At 38.8% G+C, this 13,814-nt stretch overlaps 1 protein-coding gene across 1 annotated transcript; it reads left to right on the forward strand.

The window, feature by feature from the left end:
- Window positions 1–11,179: 11,179 nt before the first annotated feature.
- Window positions 11,180–13,660, forward strand: LOC310934700 (adhesion G-protein coupled receptor F3-like; the record flags this gene model as incomplete). The annotated part of the gene is made up of 4 exons (XM_083898495.1): window positions 11,180–12,295; window positions 13,123–13,164; window positions 13,328–13,357; window positions 13,604–13,660. 4 exons carry the CDS (start codon window positions 11,180–11,182, stop codon window positions 13,658–13,660), a joined length of 1,245 nt encoding a protein of 414 aa, XP_083754621.1.
- Window positions 13,661–13,814: the final 154 nt, after the last annotated feature.

Raw genomic sequence — 13,814 nt, forward strand, 5'->3', positions numbered from 1 at the left:
ATCAGAAAAGCTTTCCCGATCACAGAGGACCCATCTCAACCCGTCCATCACTCATTTCAGTTACTGCCATCAGGTCCCTCTGGCCTATGAATACATTTCCAAAAGGTTTCCCTCTGCAATATCCACCATGAACAAAATCAAACAGCCATCACAGTGCACGTGATTTTATCTGTTTTTAACCATCTATTTTACTGGGGTTTTCTGTGAGTGTAAAAACATCTTGAGTGTTGAATGCACTGAATTTTATTGTCGCAGAAAGCAACATTTCTGACACTGATTGGGCAGACAACCTACCTACCAACTTCCTACATACTTACCTAGCTACCTACCTGTAAGTGAGTTACAGTGGTATGTAGTAGTATGCAGACCAGGTGACATTATTGATTGCATTATGTACATAGGAAGGCAGAGACTTTATAATAGAGAGAAGAGAAACCCAACAATTCACACAATGAGCAAACACTCACTAGGCATCAGTGGAGGGGGGGGAAAACTATCTTACTAAGAAGAACTCTCTGTCAGAACCAAACTCAGACCAAAATGATCAATTTTAATCATAGCATAATAATTATGACAATACTACTACTGCTACTAATTGTAATAGTCTCACAACTAAATCTGGATCCTACAGCAACTGGTGAGTAAGATGAGAATAGGGGGAATTCGGCTTTCTAGCACTACTTGGCTCGACTCTACTCATTTTCTTTGCTTTTTCATTAGGCATAGTAGCCGCCATTTAAAAAAAACAAGTACTATGAAGTCATGGAAAACATGTGCAGAGTTGTCTAATGGAAAAGCACCCAAAGGGATACTTCAGATTTCCCTGAGCCAGCTCTAACTATAAGCTTCATTAGAAAGACAGTGCCCCTGCCTCCCATTTTTCAGACTGAAGGAAACACAAAGAAGCCTGTATTTTGAGAGGATTTGAAGGGATGATATGGTAAAACTGGTACTTTGATTGGGCCTGATCATTAGGTGCTTTGTGCGTGAGGAGGAGCATTTTAAATTGAATCCTACAGTGACACCGAGACTCTTAACAATGAGCAGTGAGGGTTGGGTATACAGTACCTTGCCCCAGATTGTGACCTGTTGGGGATTAGAATCGGTTTGGTTATGAGAGCAATTTCCTTCCACTTAGCCATTGTCTGCCCTACTTTTGAGTTATTATTTATGTTTTAGTATATTATCAGCATGTATGTGCAATTTGAATGTCTCTCATGGCTTCATCCATATGATAATAGCCAGGCAGATTGTAACCAAAACCCAGGTTAAGTTCCAGGTTAAGGGGAAATAAAACTGGGCCTTTGTTTGTTGTTATCATTAATTCCCGTCACGTTGGGTGAAATGAGGGAAGCGTTCTGAAAGATAACTAAACAAAAGTGGCAACATGAAAGTCAGGCCTCTGCAGCAGTGTTCGCTGTGTGTGCACATTTGATTTGTTTAGACAAATAAATAGGGAAAACTAAAAGCCCCAGTGTGTGGGCTGAGACATGCTATCAATGCAAATGGCCTTTAAACAAAACAAATCCAGGACATCATTAACACCACGCCGTCCCTCAAGATACACATACACACACACACACACCCATCAGACACTGTCCTGCCGCAACCAGTCGTTTCCAGACTATTTGGATAGTTTGACTTTAATGGGCATCTCATATGAAATACCTGGAGATTTCCTGTCATTAACTGCAGCAAACACATCCTGCGGGTAAAGCCAGGGTAAGTATTTAGCATCACCTCAGTTTTTATCATTGTTTTGACATGGACATGGCAAAAAAAAAATGGGATTACAATTAACAATTATGGAATCAACAGATTATGATTATGAGATCAAAAACAATTTTACCCACCAGTTTAACTTTGGTGGAATTTTACATTTTTTTAACCACAATGTGCTGAGGATTAGAGTCAGGAATAAAAGACAGTGCACAATTGTGGTACCACATTTATGTAGTTTTGTCTCTGTTGTTTGGATTTTGTGTGTACTTTTCAGTAGCACTTTGTAACATTGTTATTTTTTTTACATTCTACAATGTAGAATGCCGTCCTTTAGTCAGTTAATACTTTATGGTATGGCTTATCAATTGAAGGGGAGGGGTTGTACACAGCCCTTTACAAGGTGACCCTTGTACTATTGTAACTCTACTAGAAATGAATAATAGACTTAATACTACTATTACTATACTAATATACATTATTACTACAGACTGGTCTTCTCTAAATCATAAGAATATTACAAAGTACACTAGTTAATTTATAAGCCACAGCCATTCAGGTGACTCAGGTGATTCAGGTTTAAGTATTTGAGCAGGGTGTCAACAAGAAGGTTTTTTTTTTATTGTGTTATCCATTATATTCCACACTTGTGGACCTTTGAAAGCTACACTGAAACGTGTGTATTTAGGTTTTCATTTGAATGGGAAAGTTATTGCCAGATGTCAGTGCATGATAGCCACAGCACCACAATAGCTCAGAGAAAGTTACGTTATGTGGCAGCACAATGTGGGCAGGAGTGAACAGTGCAGTGTTAGGGGAAGCAAACAGCAACAACTCTGTCTTTGTGCTCATAATACAAATGCAAAACAGCACACACACATTTGACTTGTAAAATATCCACCTGCCATAGTTTGGAATAACAAACAAACAGCTATTGACATTGTCTTTGAACTGACTGAGCCAGCATGTCCACATGGGCCCCATAAGGGTTATATTAGGGCTGACAATAATGGGTCCCAAGTAGGTTGGACCCTGTTTTCCATGTTGGCCACAAGTGTTTGCTCACTTTGTATGCTTTGTACCCACTTTGTACAAAGTGAGTACCATGGGCCAATGGGCCAATTAAGCAGGTCCCATATGGTTTCAGAAACATGGGCTCCCACAACAAATCTGCTTGGGACCCTTACCAAATATAAGCCTTATAGTGCAGATATGGACATGCTGGCTGGGACTTCTGATTGTCTTTATTTGAAAAATACATTTTCAATTGTATCTGTTTCAAAACCTTTCACATCGCACTCATCTTCGACCACTTTGTTGGTGCCAATCCCAGCTGAGATAGGGCGAAAGGCAGGCTACACCCTGGGCAGGTCGCCAGTCCATCACAGGGCTCTTTTCCCATCTCAAAAGGGAATTCAGCCAATTTGTGAGTTTTCAAAAAAAAAGAGATCATTGGGCCATTGTGTATTTGTGATGGCACAGTGTCATTATAACCTGTGTCATTTTTTTTTAACTTCCTAGATTAAAAATGATTTCCACGTTGTTTCTGCTTGTTGTGGGAACTGTGTGCATCTGCTACCAGGTAATGACACCTCTCTGTGAAATATGTATGGTACTGTCAGACAGAGCTATAAAAAGTGCAGAATGGTGATATTTCTACTTTAAAGCAGAACTTTGCAAGTGTGGTTGCTTTTTCACCTTTTTATTAATGGAGCGCTCTCTACAGTTTCATAGTACATATTTTTACAACTCCACCGTTAACATCCATCCATCCATTGTCTATCACTTTTTCCTCAGTGTTGTAAAAACTCACCTGTAATGCTCCTCTTCCCTTCCCCTCTCCTGGCCATGTGCATTTGTCTTCAATGGAGCTGGCGAAAACACACGCAATGGAGCCATGTCCATTTCAGTCAGCATCAGTTTTTCATGCTTTTTGTGTTTTTGATTTTCGCCATTTCGCAAAGTCCTCCTGATTCTGAGGATTATGGGTCCTCAGCTGGTTTTCCGCTAACATACAGTAGGGGGAGTCGAGACAGCCCCTAATGTCCCTTCGACAAGACATTTAACCATTACAATGACTGACACTGATAAATTAGGGTATACATCCTGCATAGTTCTGCTTTAAATCATTGTTATTTTATTTGAATTTGAGAGTAAATTCCACTTATGACAGAAATAATGATATTGTTCTCCTGTTGCTGTCGTTACAGGGCCTTGCAGGTAAGTCACAACTGTTGTGTGGACAGTGTTTGCTATTTGGAACAACCACTAGGCAGCAGCTACAGTTTATGAATTAATGTAACACTAATTAATTTGCATTTCAATTTGTTGTCATTTTGAGGATCTGCATCTGTGTGCTATATTGGCGAACTAATGGTGGAGTCTAACACCTCAATGGAGGCCAGCATTGTCATGTCAGTTTTGACATCCACAATCCAAGTGAACAATTCCAAAACGCTGTCCCTCCAGGAAAGCAAGCTGGTATCAGGTATTGTACCGGGGTGTTTTCCTTCTTTTTCTTCTGTGATAATTTTGGGAATATAATGAAAGATAATATGGGTGGATTGGATAATATCTCCTCCACATTTTGTTGATTTATGTCATTCAAAGAAATGGCTGTTTCGTGAAGCATTTTATTACAAATTATTTCAGGGATAGTTGGAGATACAAGCACTCTCACTAGCTATGATTACATACTAACCCTGCAAAAGATTTATTCAGATTGGAATTTACAACGCAGAAGATAAAGCTTCACTTCCACTGCTCGTTCCCTCACTGCTTACTATCCATGTCATTTCCTTTCTCTTCTGTCTGTGACTTTTGTGTGTACTCATTATTCTTTTTTGAAATGGAATTCTCATTATTTTCATGCTGTAACAAAATGGAAATATGATGCATATACACGGATCATGTACATCAGCTTTGTACTTAAAATTAAGATTCATCGATACAACGCTATCTTCTCATAATTGTTTTTATTTCTCAGTGCAATAGTTCCAGTTGCTATAAAGTTCTTGGAGTTTGAGAGTGACTGTGCTTGGTTTTCCAGAATGCTTGCACTTCGGAGATTCGTCCAACTGCTCCTGTTCTGCCGGTTACATGTGGACAAGTGATATGTGCAACACTCAAGGCTGTGTCAGAGGAGCTGTTTGCACAATTTCAAAACTCCAGAATATTTCATTCTGCATTCCCGAAGTCGGAGGTAACAGTCATGACAATCTTCATCAAATGTAGTATTTTTTGAGACCAGGAATCAGTTTGCTTGGGCTATAAATGTGTTGATACAATATACGATACACAGGAGCTGCATTATTCCGTTTTAAAGACACTGAAAAGGAGCACATTCATCTGATATCTACACACAGTTATGTTCATTATGATCCAATACAACACCAAATCTTAAGAAAAGAACCTGTGTCCTCACAAGCAAATGACTTCTGCTGTATCTGAGAGACAAATGTATGTGAGGAAAAAGGAACTATAGGGAGACAAACGTGTCCCATGTCCCCTTTAATTGGTGTGATTAGTCCACAGATTGGGTTGTCCATATTTTCAGCCTTTTAACTAAGATTTATTAACACATTCACAAAATTTTGTGATTCATTTATTAAAGCGATACTTACCTTTCTTGCATGTCTCTCAGCACTAAGTAAAAATTTGAACATGAACAACAAGTTTTAGAGTACCATACGCTTATTAGGAGCAATTTAATATTGCAAAAGAAAAGTGTGAAATGCAAGAAAGGTAAAAGTATAGCTTTAAACTGATATATTTTGGATATAGCTGGTTTATCTTTTCAGAATAATAAATAATTGCAGTAAAATTAAAATGCCATGGTTAATGTCGTATTGTATTATTATCGTATTAGTCAAGAGGAAACGGTAGGATAAACAAAGGTTTTTTCCATTAGCATTCAGAAGTGTACTTGACAGTTTAACCTGTAGAAGCTAGGCTTTTTGTTTGTTTGTTGTTTCTTCTATGAAAAATGTGTAGTTAGTATTTTCCCATATTTCATAGATGTTCTAAAAAGTGATTGAGAAATAATGATGTATGTGTGTGTATAATGTGTGTATATATGTGTGTATATCTATATATATATATAGATATACACACATACACACACACACACATATATATATATATATATATATATATATATATATATATATATACACACACATACATGCTAATGACAGTGTTTGTAATCAACAGTTCGCATCACTGGATCAGTTATAATGGCAGGCATCTTGAGTGGTGCTCAACAATCTATGGTACATCATGAGAAATTAATACACGTAAATGAACATACATATTTTGCTGCTGTCCTGCATAAATTTGACACTGATGTCACACTTTTTTTTTCTTTTAAAGGTGGTAAATGCCTTGAGACAACTAAGTCCATGTCTTGAGGGCGTGAACTTCAGGTATTGTTCACGCGTGTACACACACACGGAGAAGCGCTGTGTGAGCACACACAAACCTGTTGCCGTGTGGACGGCCCTTATCATTGACTTAATTATTTGACATTTTTTTCCACCATGTGCACTGGCGCTGCGTGTCACTGACCTCTTCTATGAAGGTTATTTCCCAATTAATTAGTTCTTCAACCTACATGTCCTTAAAATGATGTATTAGCAGCGATATGAATACATTCTAACTACTTCTGTGAACAAATATATACTGTAGTTTATATTAGCCATCATTTTCTTTTTCTAATATTTTGAAGTTTATGGTTATGGTAAGTGAAAGATGCAGGTGCTGTAGCCCCCACTCCCGCACTTATGGTGACACTTTTCCCACCCTGTGGTTATACAGAAGTATGAGTCCTCCATATTCTGCCCAAGCACCAGCTGTGTGAATACCTCTGTGATCATTGACCAATATCTTTATTTGTTATGTCCACATTAAAAGCTCAAGTGCTGCTGAGTTTGAGACAGTCGTCAGTGTCAAAGCCAAGGTCTCTACATTTCATGAAATGGCGACTTCCCTGGCCCGAAACCTCGGACATGATCTCAAAATTGAAGGTCGGTAGAAAACATGATACAAAAAAGTTATCACAATATTTTTCTTTCTTTTTTTGCATAATCACTGTCATTATATCGCTGTGTATCTATGTTGCCATCTTCAACAGGACTTGCCGAAATAGAATCCCCACCAAAAATACTACAACACTACAACAGCACTGTACATTTTAGTTGTTCAATTGACACGGACACAGCGAGGGAGGACAGGACCTGGCACTTGTATAAAAACCTTACCGCAACTATTCTCAACAACGGCAGTGTGGTGACATTGGACGACCACTGTGCCACACAGGGAAACTATTGTACTGCACTTAATCTCAAAGCGGTGACAGGTGTCTGGGCAGGCAAGTAGAAAAACCTCACCTTGCTATGTTGAATGGAAGTTAAATCCTGTACTTATTTAGTTGTTAGCTGTTAGCAAAAAATAAAACTTTCATTATTCTGCAGTCATACCATCACTTGCATAATTGTCCTGTATTTATCCTTTTTAGACGTCATGAATTCAGTTTCAGATAGTCAGAAGGAAGTTGTAGATATCTCGAAACTTGAATTGTGACAACGTCACTGACACGTGACGAAACTGAATTATAGATATCTATAATGACAGACCTCATACACATGAATGGTAAAAGTTGTTTGAATCTTAATAGTAAAACCTGAATTACAGATATCTGTAACTGTAGTTTTGACAAATAAGAATGATGTCTCAGATATCTACAATTACAATTCATACTAGTCACAATGAACTTAGGACTAGACAAAATGACGTCACAGAAATCTGTAATTCCAGACAGTCAAACTTGGCAATTTAATGTTAATGATGATGCAATGATGTCTTGATGGTAACAACTTTCCCTCCGGAATTCCTTTATAAGCCTCTGCATCAATGGAACCTTCACATATAGTGAAGCTAGTGTTGCACCTTTCTTTGAAAACTGTACAACAGTGGTTCCTAAAAACTGTGTTGTGGCCAATTTGACATCATTGCCGACATTTTTACCCCAAAAAAAACTGAAACATGGAATGGTTTCCGATCTCTTTCAGTCCACCCCTAATAAGTTTAGGCCCAGAGAACTTAATTACATTTTGTCGACACCAAAAAGCACAACAGAGTCATAAATCAATTAAAAGGAGTGTTCAGTGATACTTTACTAGTCAGGTTCTCTTTTTAAATACATTTACAAAATACAAATACAAAGAATCCCAACTTTGCTAGTAATGGGGTTTTATAGGGTTAGACAATTGATCCAAAACATGATCAAGAAAACGTTATACCCAGTGCTTTACAGATGTAGCATGTTATTTACATACATTTTTCCTGCAGGCACATATGAGTGCCATTTTGTGATTGGACCAGTCATGTACACTGCCAAGGCAAAAATTGATGTTGCCCTCTTGCCTGATGAGATCAACATGGAGATAAATCCTATTACAGTCGACTGTGCCAAAAGCTCTAATGTTAGCGTCAAGGCAACCATCGCAAGCACCTCAGAGCCTTATGTTGTTACTTGGGACTCAAATTCACTGACCGAATTGACTGACCGAAAGAACACAAGTAAGACAAGCCTACACTACTTCTCAAATTATGTCTGTCCACTGTCCTTCTGCTTCACGACCACTGATGATATTAACACAAACGTCACGTCAAAAGTCACAAAGTGGTAGTAGTATGACCATCAAACTAACACTGACATTCATTTTTATTACAGCTTCTCCTGAGTTCATTGTCTATTCTGTCATGGCTCACATCAACTGCGATCAAACAACAACTGAAGCACAATTTGTCAACATCAGCTTCAAAAACCAAGTGAAACAAGAAAAAACTGAACAATACACTATCCCTGTCATTTATGGTACCTAATAATGAGATAAATTGTTTACAATTTAACCTGTTTTGAGTTCAAAAGTAAAGCTACAGTAGAGACGGTTGCTGGAAAAATAAATTAGTTGATTGTTGAGTTTAAATCCACTGGTTATTAAAAATTAGAACGGTTTTTACTCTTTTATTGTCCAATTGTCAACTCTTATATCACCCTGTAGCATAGGAGGTTCTGGTGCTGGGGTAGTAATTATTCCACTGATGGTACCTGTATGTAAGAAGTTGTATTAGAACAGCCGATAAGAGCATCTCTAAACTGCCCCATTATTGGTCAGTCTCCCCGCATGCTAGTTTTGAGGCTGTAAACAGAGCACAGAGGAGGTATTCTTTCTCAGATCAGTTGATTTACATTATACTGAAAGGTTATTCGGATATATTGATTGATAATGACAAAAAATCTCCTGCCTACTGAACCTTTCATATATATAGTTTTTTTGTTTGCAGAAATACATTTCATTCATTAATTTGCATTGTCTTCTCTCGGATTATCTATTGACTCGTGTCCTGTTTTTACAGAGACTTCAAAGTTTTGCACCGAGGACAAATCAAATGGCCAGATTTGGCCAAAAACCCCAGATGGAACTACGTTGATTAATCGGATATGTGAAGATAACAATACAGTTGGTTATACGTCTCGCACTTGTGAGCATAGTAAATGGCAGCCAGTTTACGACTACTGTGTGAAGAAAGAGTTGTCCGAAATTTTAACAGCAGCAGATGTGAGTATGGCAGTATAGCTCAGCACTGCGTGGCCTTAGAATAATAAATTACTGATTAAGTTTGTTCCAAGAGATACAGATAGCAAAAAAAATATGCTTGCCTCTTTTTTTGCTGTTAAAAAAACCTTTAGACTTCTTCAGTTCTTCTTTCAGCTTCTCCCTTTAGGTGCCGCCACAGCAGGTCATCAGCCTCCATCTTTTCATATCCCTTGTGTCCTCTTCTTTTACACCAACTGTTCTCATGCCCTCCTTCACAACATCCATGAACCTTCTCTGTGGTCTTCCTCTTTTCCTCCTGCCCCGCAGCTCCATCTTCAGTATAGTCTCCAGTATTGTATCCAGTATAATCACTATCCCTCGTCTGCACGTGACCAAACTATCTCAACCTTACTTTATCTACAAACCATTCAACCTGATCTCTCCCAACGGAATTCTCAGCATCTTCATCTCTGCCAACTCCAGTTCCACCTCATAGCTGGTCTCACTACCATCTTGTAGAACTTCCCTTCAGACTATTTTCAAATGCGCACAGATAAATGATGGAACCTCACTTTTTTGTGAAGTGGGGTTATCTGTATTTTGGTACACTAACTGTTTTCTGTTTTTGTTTTTAGAACTTCAAAAAAGGACTGGGTTCTTCACAGGATATGGCGAAACATGTGTTTGAAGGACTAAAAAATAACACAGATTCTGAAACCACTAAATCTACAGCCAATGTTTTTGCTGTTGTCGATGTTCTAGATGTGCTTTCCACTGCATCAGACACTTTTGAGATAACAGAGGAGGTCTTGCCTGTAAGCCCCAAATGTTGTTATTTGAGTTCCATGAAGTTTTCTTAGCCTCGTTATAGTTTCCAAAGCTTCAGATCAGCAGTTCTTCAAACCAAATGAATTGTCTTTAATGACTCTCTGTTACACTGTCTTTGGGAACCAGTCACAAACAAACACAATGGATGTCAAATATTCCAAGCTAATCAAAAGAGTCAAGGTTAGATGAACTTGAATCCTCATTGTTTACTTCTTTATCCTCCACATGAGGGTCTCAGTAGCTAACATAGGTAGCGAAATGCAGGGTACACTCTAAAAAGGTCGTCAGTCCATTGCAGGACCAACATATAGAGACGAACAACCATTCACATTCACCCTCACACCTACAGTCAGTTTGGACTGCATGTTTTTGGACTGTGGGAGGAAACCGGAGAACCTGGTGAAAACCCGCACACATGGGCAGAACATGCAAACTCAACACTCAAGGGCCCTTGGTCAAAGCAGGATTCAAACCAGCATCCTTCTTGCAGTGAGGCAACTGTGTTTGCCATAAAACACCTGAATTGATTGATTTATCAGCTGAAGTAAATCTAACAATAAATATACAGTAAAAAAAAAAAATCCTCTGGAAATACATGAAGGGGTCACCAGAATATTTTTTTTTATGTAGTGGGGTTGGCTGAGAAAAGATTTAGAACATTTTGTCTTTTCTTTCCACAAAATCTACCCACTGGAGATGGTTTATAGCCATGACATGAGCCGTGGACTGGTGCTGGGCTTGGGTTGCTTTGAGACAAACATAACTTGTGCAAAACTAATATATACACAAATATGTACTTGAGCATTGATTTTTTTTTTTTTTCATTTAATCTGTTTCAGAACTTTGTTGAATCAGCAAGCAACATACTGACCAACAAATGGCAAAATGTCAAGGATTCTGATATTCAAAAAATGTCATCAACATTTCTCCAGTCTGTGGAGGGTCTGGTAAAGAATATCAAAGTGAAGACGACCAGGGATATCAGCGAAACAAACATAAAATTTCAAATCTGCTCGGATGACTGTGACACGATGGTGCTTGGCATCAATGTGAATCTGTACAATGGCACCAAAGTTGTGAAAACTGTTGGTGTGAAAAATCTAATCGACAAATTGCAAAACAACTACCGCGATTCACAACAACTCAGTGACAAAATAATCATAGTCACACAAGAGGACGACAGTAGCTCAAATTTCAAAATTTTGTTAGATTTCCCCAACAAGCCGCCTGAACTCTTTGAACCATTGTGCGTCTACTGGGACACCAATAAAAAGCAATGGTCACGTGAAGGATGCGATGTTAGTTCATCTATTAATAATGACGGCACACTCTGCGTATGCGACCACCTCACTGCATTCTCCATCCTCATGGGCAAACGTAATACACCTGACCCCAACCTAGATGTCATTACCTATGTGGGCCTTGCTGTTTCCATCTGCTCCTTGATCATCTTCCTCATCATAGAGTATCTTGTGTGGTCTGTTGTGGTCAAGAGTAATCTTTCACATTTTCGTCACACAGCAATGGTGAACATTGCCACGTTCCGTTTGCTTGCTGACTGCAGTTTTTTGGCCTCCAGCTCTCCTGACATTCTCCCAGATGAATGGTGCCTTATTTTGACCATTTGCAAGCACGTGTTTTACTTGGCCATGTTCAGCTGGATGCTGTGCTTGAGTGGGATGCTTGTCCACCAGCTCATCTTTGTCTTCAGTCCACTACGGAAAAGAGTCTTCATGTTCTTCTCCAGCATTGTGGGCTATGTTTGCCCAATTCTCCTCGTGGGAGCCAGCTACTTGTTTTGCAAATACACCAAAACTCAATACTATGATCCAAAAAGCTGCTGGCTGGTATATGACGGGCTTTTGCAGGGATCTTTGTATGCTTTCCTTCTGCCTATTGGAACTATTACTCTTACAAATTTGTTTTCCATGGTGGTTGTCATTCTCACTCTGATGAAGACCTCAGTCCCAGGTGGCGACAAGGCAAAGGACAAGGAGACAGCAAAAAGCATCTTCAAAGTGGTGCTCTATCTAACACCTGTTTTTGGAATAACATGGGCTTTTGGCTTCCTTCTGCGAATATTGGGGCTTGACGATCCTGTGTATCCTTTTGCGGAGTACATTTTCACCATCCTCAATACCTTCCAGGTAAATTGAAGCCACACACCACAACTCAATGTTGACATTGGTGATGCATCAAACTAACTTTTCTGTCCTATTTATAGACTGAGCTGCAGATATACCTTATATATCTAATTCATTTTAGCTTGTCAACAATACAAGAGACACCAAGTCTTCAAAATGCCTTTAACATTGTGACTTGCGCATATTCAACACTTTTAAAAAGAAACACATCAAGCCTTTTTGGACAGGATTGACTATGACCATGCCATGATATTCAATGGAGTTTTCCATGACTGAGAAGTTTGTTGGATTTGAAACACGTGAATGTTAAAGCAATGCTATGCAGGATTTTGACCCTAATTTAACAACTTCAGAGTCGCGTGATGGTTAAATGGCTTGTTGTGGGGAGATTGGGGGCTGTCTCCACTCCTACTGTCTGTTAGTGGAAAACCAGCCTTGCAAGTTCAGGGCCCGCAGACACAGAGTCCTCAGAATCAGGAGGTTTCGCAAAGGCTCGGGTCTCATGGGAAACTCAAATCACTTCCCCGCACTGTACACACACACACACACACACACACACACACACACACACACACACACACACAGCCCAGCCAGGTATAAACTTCAAGATCAAGGCAGTGAAAGTGTTTTTTATGCATGCAAGAGCCGGCGAAAAACAAGCAGAGAAAAATTATTGTTATATCATTGCAAAGTTCCACTTTGAGCACCTAACATGTAGTGCATGTATCAGAGTAAACATTATTGTTCGCAGTACAAATAGATAAATAAATGAAAATTCTGTTGAAGAATGAAAAGTGTTTGGAACAGATTACACTTGTTTTCCCCTCTAGGGCCTGTTCATTTTGGTAACTGGATGTTTCACAGAGCCAAAGGTAGGCTTTTAATTTCATCAACGTACAGATATCCAGTGTCATTATGTTCACATATTAATTATGTTACACTAATTATCTACATGACTGCATGAAATCTAAACAAATATTTGTGGCACAATCCACTCAATTTATACATGCAATCCTTTTGTATTGTTATCAACAGGTTAGAGAAGAACTGATTGCGCGCATTACGGTAGGTTTGCCAAGAAGAGAAATGACATCATAGCATAATGGATATGTTCATCATCATCATCATGTTTTTCTTTCTACCCTCAGGGCAAAAAAAAAAAGGCTAACATCACCCAGAATCAGACTTCAAACTCATGCGCAAATACCAAATGAAGGCAAGAGGTCAGTATGATATAAACATCATTATCATTGGTGACGCACTTGCATAATGTATGTGCTGATTCTGAAACACTTGAGCTTTTTTCTTCAGAAAGGAACCTTTGCTGTAGCAGATTTTATTTGCCAGGTGGAGGAGAGTTTGAATTGAACTGAATTGAAATGTTGGATTTATGTATCCTTTACACTGGTATGGCTATTATAGGTGTAAGGTTTTTAAATATCTTTTTTCTGCATTTCAGATGGTGTCAACACAGAGGACAATGCACATGTACACAAATGCAGCTCCACCTGTAGCCTACAAA

The sequence above is a fragment of the Microchirus variegatus genome, assembly GCF_963457635.1.
Source record: "Microchirus variegatus genome assembly, chromosome: 12".
In the NCBI taxonomy this organism is placed as follows: domain Eukaryota; kingdom Metazoa; phylum Chordata; class Actinopteri; order Pleuronectiformes; family Soleidae; genus Microchirus; species Microchirus variegatus.